The sequence below is a fragment of the Polypterus senegalus genome, chromosome 12 (genome assembly GCF_016835505.1).
Source record: "Polypterus senegalus isolate Bchr_013 chromosome 12, ASM1683550v1, whole genome shotgun sequence".
Taxonomy (NCBI): domain Eukaryota; kingdom Metazoa; phylum Chordata; class Cladistia; order Polypteriformes; family Polypteridae; genus Polypterus; species Polypterus senegalus.
This window is the reverse complement of record NC_053165.1, coordinates 62,268,468-62,290,989: the sequence shown is the minus strand read 5'-3', so window position 1 is coordinate 62,290,989 and position 22,522 is coordinate 62,268,468. Positions and strand designations below refer to the sequence as shown.

At 38.9% G+C, this 22,522-nt stretch overlaps 2 protein-coding genes across 4 annotated transcripts in view; both read right to left on the bottom strand.

Moving 5' to 3' along the window:
* Positions 1 to 501: 501 nt before the first annotated feature.
* LOC120540688 lies at positions 502 to 4,863 on the bottom strand. The gene is made up of 3 exons (XM_039771656.1): positions 4,616 to 4,863; positions 1,546 to 2,832; positions 502 to 884 (listed from the first exon to the last, which is right to left on the bottom strand). Exons 2-3 carry the CDS (start codon positions 2,822 to 2,824, stop codon positions 793 to 795), a joined length of 1,371 nt encoding a protein of 456 aa, XP_039627590.1. The 5' UTR covers positions 2,825 to 2,832; positions 4,616 to 4,863; the 3' UTR covers positions 502 to 792.
* Positions 4,864 to 15,648: 10,785 nt separating this feature from the next.
* ssh1a (slingshot protein phosphatase 1a) overlaps positions 15,649 to 22,522 on the bottom strand; it is an 83,293-nt gene continuing 76,419 nt past the window's right edge. For all 3 annotated transcript variants that reach the window (XM_039771826.1, XM_039771824.1, XM_039771825.1), the window contains 2 exons: positions 20,157 to 20,859; positions 15,649 to 19,803 (listed from right to left, as the gene is read on the bottom strand). In XM_039771826.1, the coding sequence (XP_039627760.1) occupies positions 18,673 to 19,803; positions 20,157 to 20,859 (1,834 nt within the window). In that variant the 3' untranslated portion in view covers positions 15,649 to 18,672. The remainder of the gene's footprint in view (positions 19,804 to 20,156; positions 20,860 to 22,522) is intronic.

Below are 22,522 nucleotides of genomic sequence, written 5' to 3'. Positions count from 1 at the left end.
GCTGGAGCCAATCCCAGCCAGCACATGGCACAAGGAAGGAACAAATCCTGTGCAGGGCACACACACACCAAGCGCACACACTAGGGACAATTTAGGATCGCCAACGCACCTAACCTGGGAAACCCAAACTCAAAAAAGCTCCAGCAGATTATGAAGTATGCAGCTAAAGTTATTGGGGCTGATGAAGATGATTTGACGTGTGTGTGTGTGTGTGTGTGTGTGGCAGAGGGCAGGCAATGTTAAAGAAACTGGAAATCATCTCAACTGATGACAGACACCCATTACATGTAGAACTAAAGTTCAGTAAATCAGGAAGGACATTCTGTCTTTTATTAGATGCAACTGAGAAGGCAAATTTCATGATTTCTTATGTAAACAGAACTAAATAAAGAAACCTTAAACCCACACAGACACAAGGAGAACATGCAAACTCCACGCAGGGAGGACCCGGGAAGTGAACACAGGTCTCCATACTGCAAGGCAGCAGCGCTACCCCCTGCGCCACCGTGCCGCCCAACCTGAAGATTGTTCTCTTGAAAAACTCCAGACAAATGCAGTCATTAAAACAGGCAGCAGTCACTCGATGGTAAGACACACACATCCATCTGCTATCAGACCCGCTCAGAGCAGCTCCTGGTCATCGTGCTGGGGTCTGGCTCCATCTGTACGGCATATGCTTGCAGGATAGGGTTCTGCCATTTTGTTCAGGCCTTGTGCTATTTTGCTACCCCCGATGTCTGAAAGTATTCCTGCCTTGTGACCTTTGCTTGCTCGGGTAGGTTCCAGCTTTCCCTAAGTCCTCCAGGTTTGGAAAAATGGATGGACGGGAAGCAGAAATGTGACAGCAAAGGTAACGCACTGTGATCCCAATGAAACTCTGCTGCCTTCAAAAGACAAACACAGAAAACATGTAGTACCTGAAACTGGTATTGGTGGAAAAAAATGTTTTTCTAACTTAATTCTAAAGAATTAAATAACATTAAAAAGCTTAGGTAGGAAAACTGGATGGGCAAGTGGATGAGCTTTAGTTTAGTGTCTGGTCTCAAACATGCAGATGTAAAAAAAATATATTATGGGAAAAGTTGTTTAAAATCCACATTCAGAAAATGCTGGAAAAAGCAAAACCAAAAGGGAACCGACTAAATGTGCATATATAGCACCGACTTGCCAATCAGGGAATGGGGAGATGGCGTGCGATGAGCTGCCAACCTCAACCTCACGGTCACCTGCCATGTTAAGGAAGTTACAATACGGGTTTGAAGTGGCGTGGCTGCGACAGCGAGGGTCCAAACCTGATGCTCTGTGAAACATCCCTAGATGTGAGCACTCGAATGACTGCACAGCCTGCTGTTTTATAATCCAGGACATTTGTTTTCACCAATATCGCCTCACTGTAGAACAACAGAAACAATTTAACACGAACACACCATTCAGCCCACCAAAGCTGAGCAGCGCAATCTGACATTCACACACAGCAGAATCGGGGCACACCTGGGACCCTCATAATGGCAGAACATCTCTTTCAACCTGAAGGTCACAACTCACCCTTCTTTTCTTTCACAGGTTGATCTTTCTTTTTCTTTTTCGATGTTTCAAACTTCTTGGTCATCACTGCCACTGACAATGCCAACTCCTCATCTCTCTCCTTCTTTTCCTCCGACTTTACTTCAGCCAAGGACTTGAAGTTGTGACTTTGCTCAAATGTTCGACTCACCACAGTTTTGCGGTTATCCTTTTCCTTTGGTCCTATCTCAGTTTCCATATCATGGTGCCTGTCAGCTTCATTTATGTCAGACGTGCCTGCTGGGTTGGAGGGTGTCACTTTCACCTCCTCGATTGTCCCCCATCTGTCTCTGACCTTTTTACAGTCTGCATAGTCGATTTCAGAAGGGCAGCTCGGCCTGCCTTGTAGGCTCCTTGAATCCTCATCCGATTCCTTTCTTAACTCATACTGGTCTTCACAAACTTCCATTTGAGAGGCCAGCAGCAAAGTGCTGCTTCCATCTGCCATAAAGGAAGTGTGACTTTGAATCATGAACCCACGCACATTCTTCTGTTCATCCACATTTTTCAGACTCTCACTTATTTCTTGCTTGTCTTGGAGGAGGACATTGGTTGGCGCGTACTGTTCTGCACGCTCAGCTGGAGAAGACACCTGCTGGTTTGATCTTTTGGAATCGGACATGTCCATAATAAGCACTTGCCTCTTACTACAAAGATCAGCGTCTCCGTGATAATCTCCTGTGTGAAGGTCTTCAGCCTCACTGTTCCTTTCGATCGTGTCACCTCCCGGCTCCTCTCCGTTTTTCACTTGCCATTGCTTCACCACACACTGCTCAATAGGAAATGTTTCTGCTTGATACATAATGGCACGTGCTTCTAGAAGGCATGTAGGTTTGTGCACGACAGAACCTTCCCAATTTTGGGATTCAGCCCCAAGTTCATGAGTTGCTATAGGGGAGCCAAGTTCTGAGCAACATTCCATGGGAGACGTTGGGACGTTTGCCTCACTAAAATCATATCTGTCTTCTTGCTGGAGCTTCACACTGCTCAGCTCCTTCGTCTTATCCTCTTGCCTCCGTGCCTTTTCTTTTCCATTGTCAGGAATCAAGAAGGCAGGCTGATGTTGTCCTGTGCTCTCCTCTGCAGATGTCTCTTTGCGACCCTCGTCATTCAGCTCTTCCGTTCCAGTGGTCTCATCACTGGGGATGACTTCGTCAGCTTGATTCTGCATTTTCTGGTTCATGTCTGCCTCTGCAGTGGCTGCCGTCAACTCCTCCGGATTCCCTTCAGGGCTCTGGAAATGATCCAGTTGCTGTCCCATTTTGGAACCTGTGGAAAGAAAAGAAAAAAAAAAAAGATTGCATTTCACTTGGCATAAAAACGCAAACCCTCCTACACAGCGTCCTGCTCACCAGTGAGCTCTGACGTCTCGTCTGCTCCACCAGCTTTGAAATGGCACGCCGTTAAGTTGGCACCTGAGATTTATCCATCCATCCTTTATCCAACCCATTATAACCTAACTACAGGGTCACGGGTGTCTGCTGGAGCCAATCCCAGCCAACACAGGGTGCCAGCCCACCGCAGGGCACACACACACACACCAGGGACAATTTAGAATCGCCAATGCACCTAACCTGCATGTCTTTGGACTGTGGGAGGAAACCCACGCAGACACGGGGAGAACCCGGGAAGTGAACCCAGGTCTCCTAACTGACACTGCGCCACCCCTGAGATTTATTACCTTTTCTTTTTTTTTTTTAAATTATTTTCGATGCAAGGTAACATGGGAACACTTGCTACCCTCGCTGCTAAAACAACCCACCCATTTACTGAAACTGCTGACCCATTACAGGGTTACAAAGAGTCTATCATTGTGTGCCTGGCAGGAAGCATCCCAAGATGGCATGAAAATACATTGCAGTGTACACATAGAGTAGGGCAGGCGATTGTCAGCCCAAAACCCACATTACTGGGCACAGCAACATGGAAAGAACACATAAGTGCCAACCTCGGGAAATTAACGTGTGTCCCTGGAGCAGCAAGGCAGCAACTTTATACACAAAGCCACCATGACAGATCATTAATAAAGTAAAACAAAAAAAAAATGTAATTTACGGTATTTGAGAATCTCACTGTCCTCCTGGACTGAATTCACAGGCTGAGCGAGCGTCTGTCCTCAAAATATAAATTAATCAGCACCAACACCCATCCTGCTGCTCTCCTCTTACACTGTTGGACTCTTTCTTCTTTTTTTTTTTTTTAAACATAATATTACTATTTTATTTCAACACCAACAAACACAATTCCATGTAAGATTTCAATACATTAGCAGCCATACAGAGGGTGGGACCCCACACTTGTCTTGTTCACGTGGACGCTCCCTTAATGGCTCCCACAGACTTCCCGGGCCCAGAGTGAAGGTCCTCCCTTTGTCTGCCCCGATATTCTGCTTTTACATAATGTGCAATTTGGGCTAAGTGACGGCTCTAAACTGGCCCAGTGTGTGTGTGTGACCTTTAATGGACAGGCATCCCGCCGTGTCCTCCTGATTCCAAGGTAGTCGTAGGTCTGCGTGAACCTGAACTTGATGAAGCAGGTATATGATCCCATTATCCAACCCGCTATAACCTAAGTACAGGGTCACGGGGGTCTGCTGGAGCCAATCCCAGTCATCACAGGGCACAAGGCAGGAAACAAACCCCGGGCAGGGCGCCAGCCCACTGCAGGGCACCCGTTTTCTAACAGATAATTTATCTTCTTTTTAATAAATGAGAATGTTGCTATGGAGCAGTGACAGCCCAACATATTTTCAGATGGTAATGCCGGCATACAGTGATAGGACTCTAAAAAAGAGAAGACTTGGCACAGACATGAACCCGAGTTAGCAAGTTTAAGAATGTTATATTTAATAAGACAGAATAAGGTTCAATACTGAATTACAGAAAACTTTGCCTTCTTGTTTCTTCTTCTTCTTTACAATGCATATGACAGAACATTTTCACAGCAACTCCACCCCAAGGTCACCTTCTCTCGATGCAACTAGACTACACTTCGGTACAAGTGATGAGCAGATCTGAAGGCCGTCAACGGAGAGCAGCACCCGGGCACTTACTTTAGTCAGACACCCAAAGAGCAGCGGGTCCCGTCTCACTTGTAGCGCATCTCACTTCCAAGAAGACTGGATTCGCACTGAGGGCTCCGGAGGACCTGCCGAGGACAGTCATGTGTTCAGCTGACAGTCTTGTGTAGTTTGTCAATGTGACCTCACTATTCAACTTAAAAGCCATGACATCTCTCAGCACTCATTATCGTTTTGACCTTCAGCGGAATGAGGGCTCGTTTAAAGCACCCGGCGTTGGAGAGAAGCAGCACCGTCGGAGAACGGCAGTTGAAATACTCCGGCTACTGTGTAAATGGTAGCTGCAGGCAAATCACTTGATTTCCATGTGCTCCTCTGTCCCCACCCAGCTAGAACAGTATCACAAAAACTGAAAAGAAAGACAGGAATTCACAGACTCTTAGCCCCCTCTCTTATTAGGAGTATTTGATGTGCAGAGCTGGCACTACCTCTCCTTTTGAACCAGCGTTTCTTTTTCACACGTCCCACAGGGCAGCTTTTATAGCCTTTGAAACTTCACACATCGCAGTGACATTACGAATAATTGAGAATTTCTTTGTACATTTCTAGGCTGCAATGTCGCTTGGGCTGCTTTGCTGTTGTATCTGCAGCTTAGAACCAAGCATTCAAACCTGCTGACTGGTCATATTTTAAATCTACTTATGAATTTAGAGAAATGGCATCATAACTCCAATTTATGAGGGCCGCAATGGCAAAGAAGTAAGTGGTACTACCCTACACCTCCATAGACTTTGATAAAACGCATTACCCATTGACTGCCAGTGTACAGCTGTCCTAGAAGGCCACCGTCCGGCACTAGTTTACTCTGGACGCTATAGTTTCATGGCACACCCCTAGAAAAGTACATTTTAGGATCAGGTAGCAACCTGACATCCTATCGATAAGCGATAAGTCAGTGTGTCTGTGTATTCACAATGTGCTCTGCATTCAGATATAGTACTTAACCTACTAATGAAAAAAAATTCCTAAATATAATTTTTATTTCTACTTATTATTAATGTACATCAATGTTGTTTCCTTTTTATATTTTATATACAGTATTATGCATTCTTGCCTTTTGTTTTCATGATGATGCTGTATCGGTCTGTAAAAAAGCATTTTTCAGGATCTGCCAGGAGAAATACTGATGAAGTTCTTTGTTTCCAGAGATTTCTAGCAAAAGGAGAACAAAACTGCTAGTTAAAGAGTGATGCAATTATTGTACTAAAACAATATTACCTTACAGTTACAGAAAACATTACCACACCCGGGCACTTGAGAACCCCTTAACCGCTGGATCTCGGACATGCTGGAGCAGCACAACTGCTGAACTGAGCAATGCTGGGATTTCTAAATTCTTCAAAGTTCTGCAGACTCCTACAGCACCTGAAAAAATGAACACCCAGAGAACTGTGAGTGCCTGAGTGGACAGACAGAAGACAGACAGACAGACAGACAGCATTCTAACCACTGCAGCTACAGTCATTCGGCCCAATTCCAAAAGCAAAGATGGACATGAATTTCATGACAAATTAATGACACAAGGAAAGTATAAAGTTATTATTTGTGTTATGATTGGATTTTGTTGTCTTCCTTATTTTGTTTTGGCTCTGATGTGGTCCTGTAAGCGAAACTGCTTTTCTGCAGTGCATCTGGCAGCATTAAAGTAGGTCCACTTGTGGAGATATCATACTTTGCTGTTCACAACTCAGTCAGAAACCGTGAGGCCAGGGAAAAAAAAAAGGCCATCTGAATAAAAATGTGTTGACGCTGCAATGTCATTAGCCACTTTTCTGGTTAGCGGGCCTGACACCATACAGTAGCTTCTGCCAGAACCTAAAGCCTTCTAGACAGTCCCAGAGACAATCCAGTTTATTTCTTGTTATAAAGCTCCATTCGTTGCATAAATACCATATAATGCAATAATATCTATCCATCCATTTCCCGGCACATTTAGACAGTTTAGTGTCACAAAAAGACAGCCCAATAAAATGCCAAGCAGTATGAAAAACAAACACTCTTATCTCTTAACATACAATCAAGAGTCTATTTATGTATTACAGGACTTACCTGAATTTGATAAAGCAGATTCAATAATGAACATGAATATTACTATTATCCATTTTTATATTGTCCTCAGCTTTGACACATAGTAAGGCAAATGATCAAGTCACCCCAAAAATGCAGAGTTCATTGCAAAATGCAGCCACATCCAATGTGAAAAGTTGAATTGTGTTCAGTTGTTACAGTTCAGTCCATTTACAGCCTTAGTGCTTCATACACATTAACAAAAACATAAAATATTCTATGAATAAATAGATATATTTTATACAGTTTATTATGTGAATATATGTATAGCTTTTAGAAACACTTTTCTTGATAAAGAAATATTTGGTAAAGTGACTTAAAATGTTGTTCACTGCGAAAGGCACAATTAACAATAAAACATACATTTTCAGTGAAATGGAGCGGAGTGTCACTCTTGCCTTCAGTGCATCTTTTATGGTAAAAGACTTCCTAAAAGATGTCATGCTGCAGCCTTTCCTGTGTCTTTCATGTTGCCATACCGACTCCTAAATAACAGGGCTGCTCTCCTGCTAAAACAAAGGCAGGATTGTTATTGTCATCACTGCTTCTCCATTAATTTAGCTGCTGTCGAAAGCTGTTGAAGGGCAGGGAGCGAACATCAATGTTTTGGTTGGAAGCAGCTGTGTGCTGCCCCGACACGGCCTGCTCCGGACCATATTTAGTCAAGGAAGCTCTTGGGTAGAATCACTCTGCCAAGTGGGCCCCTCCTGTGCTCCAGTGCCCAGCATTTAAAGAGGGTGCAGCTTCATATGTGGGCATAAGGACTGCGTGAAACACATGACAGAGTTCTCAGACCAAGGCCAGGGAGGTCAGTGATACAGACAGGTTTAAGTCATCAGTTAGTGATCTGGCCTTTGTAACATGAAATCTGGTGTTCTGCTGTAGCTTCGGTCTCTGAGCCAAACACGTACTGACCACCAGCGTACAAATTCCCTTTCTTTATTCATATTGTTATCCCTCTTTCAGCCAAGAATACATTAAAGTGAGACAATGCAAACATCAGCTATCATGGAGTCTCTGTAATGATGTTAGTGAAGGTTCTGTTTATGGTTCTTAAGAGGTTACTGTTGCCAGATGAGCTAAAAGGTGATTCTAGAGGGTCAGGTGGGCCTTATGTTTGGATTAAAAGCTTTTTTTTTTTAAAGTACACTTACCAAATGCAGCCTGCCACTCCCATTAGGTTTGGACATTTTCATTTATTCAGCTGCTGTGCTTATCCTAGGTGACTTACAAATCACATGCAGGGAGTGCAATCGTATTCACAGCTCTTCAATGTAAGCACTAGGAGGGCTGGTATGATAGCACAGTGTTAAAACAGTTACTTCCTAGCCAAATCACTTCCATGGGGGGTTTCCTCCCACATTCTCCAAGACGTGTGTTAGTCAATTAAAATCAGTCAATTTAAATTCACTGTGCGAGTTAGTGTGCCTTGTGGTGGAATGGCATCCTGTCCAGGGCCTGTTCTAGCCTTATGCAAAATATAAAATGGAAAACAAACCTAGTTAATGCAATTCACATTTCCAGGAAGGCTGGGGCCCTGTCCCGGCTGACAAAATACTGTACAGTAATCCCTCGCTATATCGTGCTTTGACTTATGAGGCTTCACTCTATCGCGGATTTTAAATGTAAGCATATCTAAATATATATCACGGATTTTTCGCTGGTTCTGCGGACAATGGGCCTTTTAATTTATGGTACATGCTTCCTCAGTTTGTTTGCCCAGTTGATTTCATACAAGGGATGCTATTGGCGGATGGCTAAGAAGTTACCCAATTAGAGGAAGTATTATATATTAAATAAAACTCCTCAATGATATACGATATGCTTGCAGCGCGGTGTTTCGTACACTTAAAAGTCCGAACAGCACGTATTAATTTTTGATTGTTTGCTTTTCTCTCGCTCTCTCTCTGACATTCTCTGCTCCTGACGCGCACTACTTTGAAGAGGAACATATGTTTGCATTCTTTTAATTGTGAGATGGAACTGTCATTTCTGTCTTGTCATGGAGCACAGTTTAAACTTTTGAGTAAAGGGTGTTATTTCATGTCTAGAGGGCTCTAATAATGTTAAAAAACGTATTTACAAGGTCGTAAACAGGTTTTCTATGCTCTAACTGTGAAAATATTTGATTTACAAATAAAGAATCCTACTTCGCGGAAATTCATTTATCGCAGTAGAGTCTGGAATGGGTTAACCACGATAAACGAGAATTTACTGTACATAATCCTGAAATTGGTTCAAGTGGCTTCTATAAGCTGATGGTGTATGGACAATGCATCAAGTCAGGGAAATCAATAAAACAAGTGGAGATAAATAGTTTGCCCAAAGACCCACAAGGTGTGAGAGGGGGGACACCTCCTGAGTGTTTAGCAGTGTATTCTCAATCTTATTCAACCCATTATTACATTTTCTTCTGTCATTTTGATCCCAAACAACAAACCTGTTATTTCATTTAATGCTTTCTATGATAAAAGTGACCCTAAATTTACTGTTTTCACTTTTTCTTTATTGATTCTCTATTCCTATACATTTTCCCTTATACAACAAAACTAACCAGAACCAAAACGGGAACCTTTACACAGCACAAGCTGGGTCTGAACATGTTGAACAGCCTGGTAACAATCAATATTTGACTTTCCCAGATACACAACAACAACACCTGCAGTATTGAGTGTCACAGGAAGAAGGCACCAAGTATAGATATCAGGCATACACCAACGTCCATCTATTTCCCATATCTGGGTTTTTCAGCACATCATCACTTAGTGCTGCAGCCTATGCATGCATTACCTAGTACAAGGCAGGAATCACTGTTGAATGAAACTGTAGTCCATCTTAGCACAAACACATTCACAATGGGCCAACATACAATTATATGTCAGTTCACCTTTGGGGTGTGAGAGGAAAATAGGAGTTTCTGGATGAAGCCAAGTGACATAAAAGGGGAACGTGCAGGCTTCACAAAGCCTGGAATTTGAACGCTCCCAATGTTTGAACTTTGGTTGCATGCTGTTCTAGTCTTTAGTTCTTAGCCTGCGCCACCACCACCTACTCAAAGCATCATGATGCACCAACATTGATGGACTGAAAGCCAGAAGTCTACGTGACCATCATCATCAGGTCTTTCCATGAAAACCCTAAATACAAAGAGGACTGTTTGACTTATGTTAGGTAGATTGCCCAGAAGGGACTGGGCGGTCTCGTGGTCTGGAAACCCTACAGATTTTATTTTTTTTCTCCAGCTTTTGGAGTTTTTTTTTTTTTTCTGTCCACCCTGGCCATCGGACCTTACTCTTATTCTATGTTAATTAATGTTGACTTATGTTTATCTTTTATTGTGTCTTCTATTTCTCTATTCATTTTGTAAAGCACTTTGAGCTACATTTTTTTGTATGAATATGTGCTATATAAATAAATGTTGATTGATTGATTGTATGGGCTTTGTCAAGATCATTAATTTGCTCTCATAATCAAACTATTAGATGAACTGGTAACTTTAAATGGACCTGTGGGTGCAGATATATCTGTATGTGTGACCCAAATTGGACTGGCGCAACATTCAAGTATGGGTCATTTGATCCACCTTACCAGGATAAACTTCCGCCATTTGCAACCCTGCATTGAAGAATGAGAGTCAAGAAAATGGCTAGCTTGTTAAAAATGCTAAGCAGATAATTCATATGTTAAAATAATCTTTCATATTCTTGTTTATCTTACTACTTTATGTCCGATGCAAATCGTGCTCCAGAATAGAAGTTCACAGGTCTGTCTGTTCCACGTAGTTTTATGTAACATATGCCCATTTCACATGATATATACATGGTATCAAAGATCTTTCCTGGAGGATCATTGTGTCTGCTGGTGATCTAAGAACAAGAAATGTTCTTATTGTCACTGGCAAGAAATTTGTTTGGATGTCAACCTTCTTGGTTGTCCATCCTCACTTGTAGCTTTGGGACACAAACTGGAGCCACTGGATTATGAGCATACAGTATAACCATTTTAGGCAATTGATGGCCCCTTTAGTGACTAATCGGGCTCATCTCTGGCATCTTCATTTCACCACAGGACTCTTTACAGTTCATTCTTGTAACATTCACTGCTATACAGCCAAGCAAATTTCTTGGTGGCAAGATCTGGGCCTTTGTCAGGGTTTCGATCAGATTTGGGAAGGGCAAATATAGCATGACAGAAACGGAGAGAGAGAGAGAGCTCGCTCGCTACAAAAAGACAACGCCTTTGCACTTAGAAGCCTGATTGGTTACTAGAATTAACTTTTCACTGTTACTGAAGCAGCCTGAGTTCATGTTTTGCCACTCCAAGTAAAGGATGCCACCCAAGCCATTTTCTCACCAATAACACTAATCTCAGCTCCACATTTAAAGTCTGTTTCGATTGATTGGCTAAAGTATTAAATCCTCATTAGGTTTGACTTGTCTACTAAAAAAGCTCTAAAAACATTACACAATCTTATGAGCTCATAAACTGGAACATATTTGGTGTCTTGTCCCTTATTAAGTCATTCTGCTTTAAACAATTCTAGATAACCAATGATTTCTAACAACATGGCCAGGATGTGAGACTCAAAATGTCTCCATAATTTGATCACTATATTTGGCAGTGCAACTATGCTCTGTTGTCCTAATTAATAAACTATAAAATCCTCAGCACTTGCTAAAAAGAGGTAAACAAGTACAAAAGAATACAAATGGTTGGAATATCCCTCTGTCAGGCATTAAGTCAGGTCTTGTTCAGTGGTGATTTCATGGCTTCTGCTATTCCACAAAGAAAAAAAAAATCAAAAAAAGCTTGTAACAAATGCAGAGGATATTTTTAATCCCAGCTGTTTTCATTTGACTTTTTATTCTCATTCTAGCAGCTTAAACGATGAGAACATTTTACAACATTATTTATAAAAGGCACTAAGGGGCTCTGCAGTAAGTACTTCATTATCCACAAATAATAGAAAAACATTTTCCATATTGTAAATACATTTTTCACTGACTAGCCAACCACAATTAAACATATTGCATTTATGACGATATAAATTACCAATCCGAATGCTTGGTTTAAAGATTTTATCCTTGTGTTTCTGCAGCTTAAAGAAATGCTTTCTGGATTCAAGAAGGAGAGAGACAGGTGCTTTAGATACATCAGACAGGAAATGCAGAGCAGATCAAAATGCTTCTAAAACACACGTCTGCAGTTTGCCATTTTCATAAACATTACTAGCTTGCTTAAAAACAGTTCAATTAAAACATTACTTTATGTTAGTTCTTGCTTTGCATAGCTAGATTGGCTGTTCACATAATAAAACTGTATGGTAAGGCTACTAGGGCTGTCAAATTAGCCAAAAATTCAAATTTACATTTTACATTAAAATAAGTATATATTCAAATATATTTTAACATGTTAATAACTAACTTAATAAATAATTTTCTTAAATAACAAAAGCTGAACTTCTGCTATAAATGATTTCTATTGTTTTATGCTAGAACTGTTATGTCAGTGATGTTAGGTTTAAGAGTGAACCAAGACAGGATCAGGAATAGAATAATACTTAGGGCACCAGAGAAGTGTTTAAAAATATGTTCTTAATACAAATGTAGACAATAAACTGTTACTCACCAATATCTTCATAATCAAATGCCAAATTATTGGAAATCATCAAACCATCCAGCCTTTAAACTACTTCAACAAACCAAGCTGAAGAGGTAAAGCCTGCACCTCTGACAAGACACTTGCCTTGTTGCTGCTGTAGTGAAGACTCTTGTTTGATATTGTTGATGTCATGCCTTCACGTGTTAAATTAGCATAACAATCTAAGCTATGTATGGTTTTCTCTCTAATGTTTGCGTGTTTTTGTTCTCTACCACTCTTTTGAGGTGTGTGTGTGTGTGTGTGTGCATACCTTTAGGTTAGCATCAGCATAAGGGTTTGAGAATGTACTTTTTAGGCAGCATTTACACCCTGCAAAATTCAACTCCAACCACCACACCCCCCACAAACGTCAAAGTTACCCAGTGATCCTTTTGAAAGGGTCTTGGGTTTGCAGAACAATCTCTCCATGATGACTCTGGCATCATCAGACTTCCATGCTTTCATAACACATTGTGCCTTAGATAATGTTTTATAGAATGTAGAGAATTGGATGGGCTGTTATTCTGGCTGAGGTAGACAAGTCTTTGCATTATTGAACTGTCAAGGATAGTCGGCCCTCAGATATTTATATTCTTTGGGGTTTTTCTTTCATACTCGGATAAGCGGAAGAGGATGGATGGATGGATGGGGTTTTTCTTTTTCTCTCTGCCTTTATAATCATGACATAGCTTTTGCAAACAATAAATAACTATACTACATTAACATTTATTGGTTAGAAACTTTTAAATTATTCTATTATATGTCTCTATTTTCTGCATTTTATAAATGATTAATATTTTTATATAACTGCAATAACAATTTACTGGTATATGTTTTTTATTGTACTATAATTCTTGAAAAGCACTTTCCGGTAGTCCTGCATTCATTATAAAATGTGGCTTATAAATAAATTATTATTATATAAAATTCCCAAAGAGAATTGTATATACTGTAGTCTTTATCCAGGATATCTATGAAAGAATGACTCAAAAATATTCTGATAGGAGTTTTTTCACATACAATTTGTTTTTAAATTTAAAAAGGAAAAAAGGTGGTGCAGTGGTAGTACTGCTGCTTTGCAGTAAGGAGACTGTGGATTCGTTTCCCAGTTCCTCCCTGTGTGGATAGCACTTTGAGTACTGAGAAAAGCGCTATATAAATGTAATGAATGAATGAATGAATGAATGAATTAATTAATTAAAAGTAAAAAAGTGCAAAAGAATGACAGTTCAAGAAAGCACAAGAACAACAAGAGAAGCAGAAGGAGCAAGTTGTTTCTATGTGAAGAGATTCCTTCACGTTATTTGAAGTTATGTGCTAATGTGCGTTAGTTTATTTTAGTTAGAATTTAACTATAAAGTGATGAAAGGACATACACTGGCAAAGGAGGGAGAACACTTACAAATTATACACATGATGCCTGTTAACCTTTAGGTTTTTAGATGGCATATTTACAAACTCAGATACAGAGATGTCATCTTCACCTTGCAAATAACTATAACTATTTGCTATGAATTTTCTTACTTTTTCTGCATTAAATTACTAGTAAATTATTGCATTTTTACTTTTTCATTATAAATTGTACCTTTCAAGGGTGAACACCATGCAGTTGCTTCATTTTCTCTACAATTTGAAATTTCTCAGGGTCACAGAGTGGATCTGAAACAACAGCCTTGGGTTTCCCAGTCCAGTTCTTATACCACTAGGCCATCTTTCCTAGCTAAAGCAATTAATACGACGAATATAACATTGACATATTTCTAACAGAAATCGGAAAACATTTTGAAACTTATAGTTGTAGGCATGGGTTGAGTAAATAATACATTTAAACATTAGGTAATTACAGAATGAAAAAGTTTATTTAATAATAAACACATACAGTACATTTTAACAAATATAAAAAAGTGCAATATGCATTCAAAGTACAGTAAATGTACAGTACAAAAACAATTTACTGCATACATAAATATAAAATCAAAAATTACATTAAAACATCAAGACACACACAAAAAAAAAAAAAAATAACAAAACTAAACATAAAAAAGTTACCAATGATACAATTTACTTTTCCTCTTGGGGCTCCTGAAAGATGCAGTGATAAAAACTGCAGTCATTTTGGCCACATGGGGACAGTGCTGATCCTTGACTTGTGCAAATTACATTTTATTTCCTTCCTGGTACAGTACATCTCCCCCAACGCGGAAAGCTACAAACCTCAAGACCAAATATCCAATCTGTCATTTGATATTGGAGTCTTCTGCATTAGCTCCTTCAGATAGCTTTGGTCACTTTCTGATATCTGATGAAAATGTAACAGTATCATCATTAAGCAAAAGAGCTGTTGATTGGCAAGTATTAGCTTGTGGGTTTAGTAGCAATTATTAACTAATGTTTAGGAACAAATGTGGCAGATACTACACTATAATGTAAGTGAGGCCAACTTTCAATTGCCTATCCTCCCACTCCTTAGACCACCAATGAAAATAAAAGCAATAAAAACTCTGTTGCTTACTTTCTCAGATATAACAGGGCCATCATTCATGTGTCCCACCCTCCTCATCTTTGACTCTCTTGCCAGAAAAGTGCACCAATGATTATGGTTATATAAACTATGCACAATGTTGATGACAGTATGGATTTAAGGCACTTGTGTATTGATACAATATATTAAAAAATGCCATAAAAAAAACTGGGGAAAAAGTCAGCAGCAAACAAACAAACAAACAAACACCATCATACTGCAGAGTACAGAATTAGATTTGTGAAAACAGACAATGCCTACTTACTATCTGCTACATCAGTGAACAGAGGGGACTGGAGAATTGTGAAGGCCAGATCTGTGCTTGTGTTATTTTTATAATGAGAACAAACCTGTGACGTTTACAGGTAACATTTTGACAGAAATTTCCTAGATGTACAATCATAACCTGACCAAACACATAACTGTCACAATTAGTCTAATACAGCAATTAGGTGGAGACAATATTGCATAAAAAATGCATTATAGCAGAATTCCACCAGGTTCAGATATATCGTTTACATTGCATGTGCTCAGCCGTACACCCAGCCATACAGACACAGTGAACAAACATATCCTGTACATAAAAAATATGATATATGGACAAATGGATTGTGTTTACAAACTCAAAATGAATATAAAAACAATTATATATACACATATGAATAAACTCATTTTGTTATAATTTAATATATTACTATACACATATATATATATATATACTGCTATACACATATATATTTATATATACATACACAAATATATAAACAGATACACAAACACATTATACACACACACTCACACAAATTTACAAGATTTTTTTATTATAGCCTGCTCAATTTGACATGATCTAACATTTTTATACTAGTGTGCATATATATTACACATACACACATTATATTATATATTTATACATACACATATATACATAAATGTATATACTATATATGTATGTATACACAGTGAAAAATAAAATTAAATTATCTATTCCAGTCTAACTGAATACCTCTGGAAAATATTTAAATACTGATGCACTTTCCTTCACTAATTTTCAGTTAGGAATGCTGCTTACTGGATGATGGGACAGTTTCATTTGTATACTTGATAATCATGGGTAGCTTGTATTTTCTGTTTGGGATACAATACATACACATGCACATACACAGATCTGCCTGGTGGCGCAATAGCAAAACAGTCAACTGTGATCAAAAAGTCCATGGAGAGGCTTGCGTTATATACACAGACGTACAATAATGTAATAAGACTCAGAATAGTGAGATGAAAAAAGTTCAACATACAGCAAGCTTAAGAACTTTCTTGTACAGTACAGTGATTCAACAAGTGTATTTAAACAATAAATCACTTCTTAAAAGTAATAATTCTACCATCTTCACAAGTTCCACCACCCATTTGTGTCCTATTATGAGTACCACATGACAGACCAAATTGCATGTCATTACTCTTGCCTCTAAAGCAGCATAATTTTGTACCTGTTCACTCCTTTAGATTGACTCACTAAGCCATAAATAAGATGAACGTTCATTAAAGGGAGGACTTGTTGAACAATCGATCAATGACAAAAGTTCAGACTTGTGCCAAACATTCAGAATTATTCAGAGGACCCTAAATGCCCTACATTGCCTAAAAAAATCTGCCGTACTAGCTAAAGCAGTGATACAACCACACTGAAAAGTGCAAATTACAATGGTCCTCTGTCTTTTGAATTCTCCAAGCTTGACTACAGAGGATAATATGCTGGGCATAAAATGCATATTTCACCAGATTGTAAGAATAGTGAATAAGGTGAACATCCCATTAAGACAATGAACATTAGTGATGGTAAAACACAATTAAAGCAAAGCTAGAACTGCCATAGTTCATAAAGTACATACATTGTGTTTCTGGTTCCTATTACTTTTATATAATTTAGAACAGGTGAAAGTTTAATAAGAGTATAGCAATTTATGGGAGGAATGAGTAATCGATACATAAAATTGTGCCAGACTAACAGAAGGCATAGCAAACTTTAACTAGCTCAACAAATGAAAAACCAAGTCTATTTTCATGAAAAGGGAAAAAAATGGTCATAGAACTAATTTATCTCTGCCTCAGGAAAAGTATTCCACCACAAATAATAGGAGAGGGGAATGTGTTAATAAAATTAAACTATACAATAATTGAGGCTGGGGTGACAAAAATAAAGAATTTAATAAAATCATGTAATCTCTGGTTTGGCATTTTAGATGTGCAATAAGACAAAGAAGTACAGAGCCTACTTAAAGTAGAGGAAAGACTGTGCTAAGTAAAAGCACACCAAATGCTTGACTATGTGGTGGAGCAGCTTTTCACATTCACAGTCAGGGTAGTGTGAATTTTAAAAATGTATAAGCTAAAATTTCAAAAGTATGTGTAGCAACACATCTTTAACTCAAAAGAGCTTCAAGACATTCCAAAATATTTCTTTCATTCCAGTTCTGGTCTGATGACATGTCCATGTATGTAGTTTTTTGGACTTCAAAGGTTCAACATAAAGTGAAAAAATTATCAGTTTCAATCCATCAATAGATAAATATTCCACATAATTTGCTTAAACAAACAATCCTAGAAAGACTCATTATCTGCTGGAACTGTTTCATAGGTTGTTTACTCCTCAAGTGGCAAACACCCTTGAAGTAGTGGACCTCTACTTATGACTTAGTATATAACCCTTCCACAAATATTCCATAACCATTTTAACTAAACTTCTTGAAGAGCTTGTGATTTAGTGATTGAAGCACAGTAAACAGTAGATCTATTTTCCTGAAAAATAAGACTAGCACCACACTGGTGAAATAATGGAGGTAGAGAGAGCTGTCAGCTACTAAGGGTCAGTGGATGAAAATCAAAATAGTAAAAGAAAAATGATCGAGCACGTCTGATCTCAGTTTGCCACTGGTCACAGAAGAGGCTTTTATGCATTTGAAAATGTATCACTGGATGCTGCATTATTTAATTTCAACTGATCAGAGACCAAACCAACCTGAACACATTAGGTAATAAGATTTCTTTAACTGTAGCTTATTTCAAAACCTTCAAGCTACCAGCCCCATTACAGATATGAAGCTGTGATGATAGTGGCACATGATACAGTACAGCTAGTCTCACTCTCTTGGGCTCCTGCAAGCCAGACACTCTTCTCTAAACTTTATACCATTTATGAATACATTCAGAAACTGAAAGCAGCAGCGTATACTGTACATTCATTTAGCCCTATGTAATCTATCCTTCCACACATTGGCATAGCATGAGACCTATCAAAGCTGATTAAACCCATGCTTCTCAAGACAATGATTTACCTCCAACTGTATTTACAACGGAGGTTATGTCACAGTTCCTGTATGTATTGTTTAAGTTTTGGAGTATATTATATTTGACATACCTATATTTTTACAGCAGGTAAAATCTTGACATAAATCACCATGCCCAATCTTGCACTGTTCACAGCTGGTTAAATTAAAAGAACATCACTAATAAAAACTACACACATCACGTGCGCATTGTGAACTTCACAGCGGCTTCAGAGGGCCCCACTATTCTATTATAGTCACTTTAAAGACAATCACCTCCATGTGAAATCCTTGATGTCCATAACTACTTATAAATAACAGTATTTAGAGATTCTTCTTTTTAAATACCTTGTGAAATTATTTACACATAATGCATAATTTTTAATCTTTGTATTCTTCCTGTAATTACATTTCAAGTTTGCAAACTCTTGTTGTACCTAACCATCATGCTCATTAAAACTCAAATTTATATTAGAACATCAGCTACCAGGACTGAAGGTGCTGACCTCAAGAGGTGATTTTAAGAAGCTGCTCATAAATGTTTTTTTTGTCTCGCGCTGGACACTACTTAGCTGCCAGCTGCGACTATCTTTGCTGGATGCTGACCTACTTAAAAAGGTGACATTAGATTCTGCAGAGGAACCAATGGAAGAAAGGTCATCTGAAGAAAAGTTGAGGATGGCCAGCTTGGCCAGGGAGTTGGATCGCTTCAGCCTGGAAGACACAGTGAGTCCAGCCAGACGAAGCCTGGCTTCTATCTCCTGAGCACGCTGTTTGACAAGACCTGGCTTTCCTCGTATGCTATGAATGCTATCACTGCTAGAGCTCCGAGTCAAAGTTGAGCCATAGGGAGAAGATGTAGGAGTCTGTCCACCCACAGTCTTCAGGAGATCTCTAGTCAGGCACAGGGGGGTACTTGGTTGGCCAGAATGTGGTGTAGAAGTCTGCTGCTGATTTGTTTCACACACCTTACTGACAAAATCAGCCTGTACGTCTTTCTGGCTTCCTGTCAGAAGACTCTCATGTTCAGAAGTGAAATCCATATGTTCACCATCTCTCAGTTGAGCTGATGCTTTGCTGTTCTCCACTGCTATGTTGGTCAGCTTTTCTAGCTCTTTAGCGTGTTTCTTGACCAAGCCAGCTTTCTGAAGCTGAATTATGGATTCCTGATGTTGCATTAAATAGCTAGCCACCATAGGCTTTTCTTCCTCTAGACTGATTTTAAGCAGTTTAAGGTCTTTGATATTCTTTTTTTCATTAAGTTCTCCAATTTTTGTCAAGAAACTAGACTCCCAGCGTGCCTGCACATTCTCAATAAAGCCATCACAGCTTACTGGATCCACCTTTTGATGGCAGGTTTTCAAAAAGGATTCTGATGCAGTAATACCACAGATAGCACAGTTTCCCAATGACTTTTTAACCACACCTGACAAGGGACGCATTACAGGATTCCCCAAGGTACAATTGCCACTCTGTTGAACTGGGTTAAGGCTCTGAGAATGGTTGGTTTTCATGGATTCACAGCACAGATGGCTAGGGGAAGGCATGCATTCTGTACAGACCCAATATAAAGGCTTGACTTTGTGGATACTTCTGATGTTAGCACTGTCCTAAAATATAAGAAAAAGAGGAAACAGACAAAAACAAATATGTGGTGAGAGCACAGAAAACAAAAGTTATGTTTGGACAAGGGAAACGTTCACATTGAACAAACGCCTTTCAATCTTACTTGTGCTTCAGTCATGATTGCCAATATCTGATGCCTCTTCTTAATAATACTCAAAACTCTGTGCACAGATACTGATTAAAAATAAATGCCAGGAGAATATACAAATTTAAACATGTACAAAATATGTATTTATGAACCATTGGAAAAAATAATAAAAGATAAATGGTCATAAAGTGTGTTACCCAATAAATAATTGCTACTCTATTAGGGAAATATAGTGGCTGTCTTACTCACGTCAGACCCTTCTTGAAAGCTCCGTTTGCTACTGAGACTGTTGTTATTGTTTGAATTTTTGTTGTTAAGCCTGTTTTGTTCTTCAATGGAAGAGCAGCGGAGCGCCTGTATATCTTCTTTGACATGTGCACTACTCTCCTCACCTTCACCAATGTTTCCCCCTTCACGTTGTGGTTCCATTAACAAAGCAACCTCTGCTTCTGCCTCCTCTTCATCCTCTTCCTCTACAGTGCCAAAATCCAGCTTCCTACGAATTTCAGCTTCTAATGGTTCCAATCGACATGTCTGAGCAGCTGTACCTTCACTGGCAACAGCAAAATGATGTAGAGAACACTCTCTACCTTCAAACGGCTCATCATCTAGCAGTGCGTCTCTTTCAACATCTTCAATTGCAATATAAACTCGATCCATGTCTAGTAGTGGTGGGGCTCGCACAGGGGTAGAAGGTTCACTGTCCAATGCAGAATCAGACAGTCTCCTGAAGTAATAGTTATAATTGGGTGGATCAGCAGGATCCACTTCAACACCTATTGTCCTACTTGGTGAAGGTCTTGCTCCATCTACATCCCACAGCTCATCAGGTGGTCTAATTGTAAACTCAGATGGGTTTTCACCAGCCTCATCAAGTTGCAAAGAGGCTTGCTGACCATCCGTCATTTCTGAATCAGAGTCAGGACGCCATAATTTATTGTGCCGCTGTTTGCTAAAAGAAGCAAAGAAAAGTATAGAAATAAGCTTAACACAATTTCAATGATGATGGGTTATAAAGCAACTCTAAATTTTCCTGTGCTTGTATGTGTTAGTATAAGCATTTCCTGTGAAGGACTAATTTTTTTTGATTAATTTCTGCCTTGCATCCAGTGGTGCTACAAAACCTCCATCTTCCTATAACACTATGAGGGACTAAACTGGAACATATTAACACATTAATGAATGAATATTATTTCCCTTTTTTCTTAGGAATAATAAAATATACAAATCAAACAATAACTTTTAAATAATTTTAAAATTTACTCCAGAAGAACTCTACATAAATGGAAGTCATTTTTACATCACTAATGCTACCATTTGAAATAAGTTGGTGACCTCATGAAATACTGTAGTATGGCAGTCACCTGCAGATAGAAAGGGCAAATGGTGAAAATGTTTAACACTGTTTAAACTATGCCAGTATTTTTTTAATTCCCTTACATTGATTCTACATTCAATTTGTGATTCAGTGTGTATTTACTTCATGATTTATGTATTAATTTCACAATTACAATTTTTTAATCGATTCTCAGCATATATATATATATATATATATATATATATATATATATATATATATATATATATATATATATATATATATATATATATATATATATATATATATATATATATATATATATACAGTACATCCAGAAAGTATTCAGAAGATCTGAGGTTAAGGTTAGCACATTCGAAACAAACCGCCAGGAACTGTGGGACCCCCCACACAGAGCATAACGATCAAAAACAAAGAGTAATAGAAATACTCAACATTATCGTAAATAAAAGAATCCCAAAATGAAGAAAACAGACCTACAGTGCATTCGGAAAGTATTCACAGCGCATCACTTTTTCCACATTTTTTATGTTACAGCTTTATTCCAAAATGGATTAAATTAATTTTTTTCCTCAGAATTCTACACACAACACCCCATAATGACAATGTGAAAAAAGTTTACATGAGATTTTTGCAAATTTATTAAAAATAAAAAAACTGAGAAAGCACATGTACATAAGTATTCACAGCCTTTGCCATGAAGCTCAAAATTGAGCTCAGGTGCATCCTATTTCCCCTGATCATCCTTGAGATGTTTCTGCAGCTTAATTGGAGTCCACCTGTGGTAAATTCAGTAGATTGGACATGATTTGGAAAGGCACACACCTGTCTATAGAAGGTCCCACAGTTGACAGTTCATGTCAGAGCACAAACCAAGCATGAAGTCAAAGGAATTGCCTGTAGACCTCAGAGACAGGATTGACTCGAGGCACAAATCTGGGGAAGGTTACAGAAAAATTTCTGCTGCTTTGAAGGTCCCAATGCGCACAGTGGCCTCCATCATCTGTAAGTGGAAGAAGTTCGAAACCACCAGGGGCCTCATGTATAAACGGTGCGTACGCACAGAAATGTTGCGTAAGAACTTTTCCACGTTCAAATCGCGATGTATAAAACCTACACTTGGCGTAAAGCCACGCACTTTTCCACGGTACCTCATACCTTGTCGTACACAAGTTCTCCACTCAGTTTTGCAGACTGGCGGCACCCAGCGTCAAAGCAGTGCTACTGTTCCTGTGTGGTTACTCATTATTTTCCTGACGCGGCTTTATAAATACAC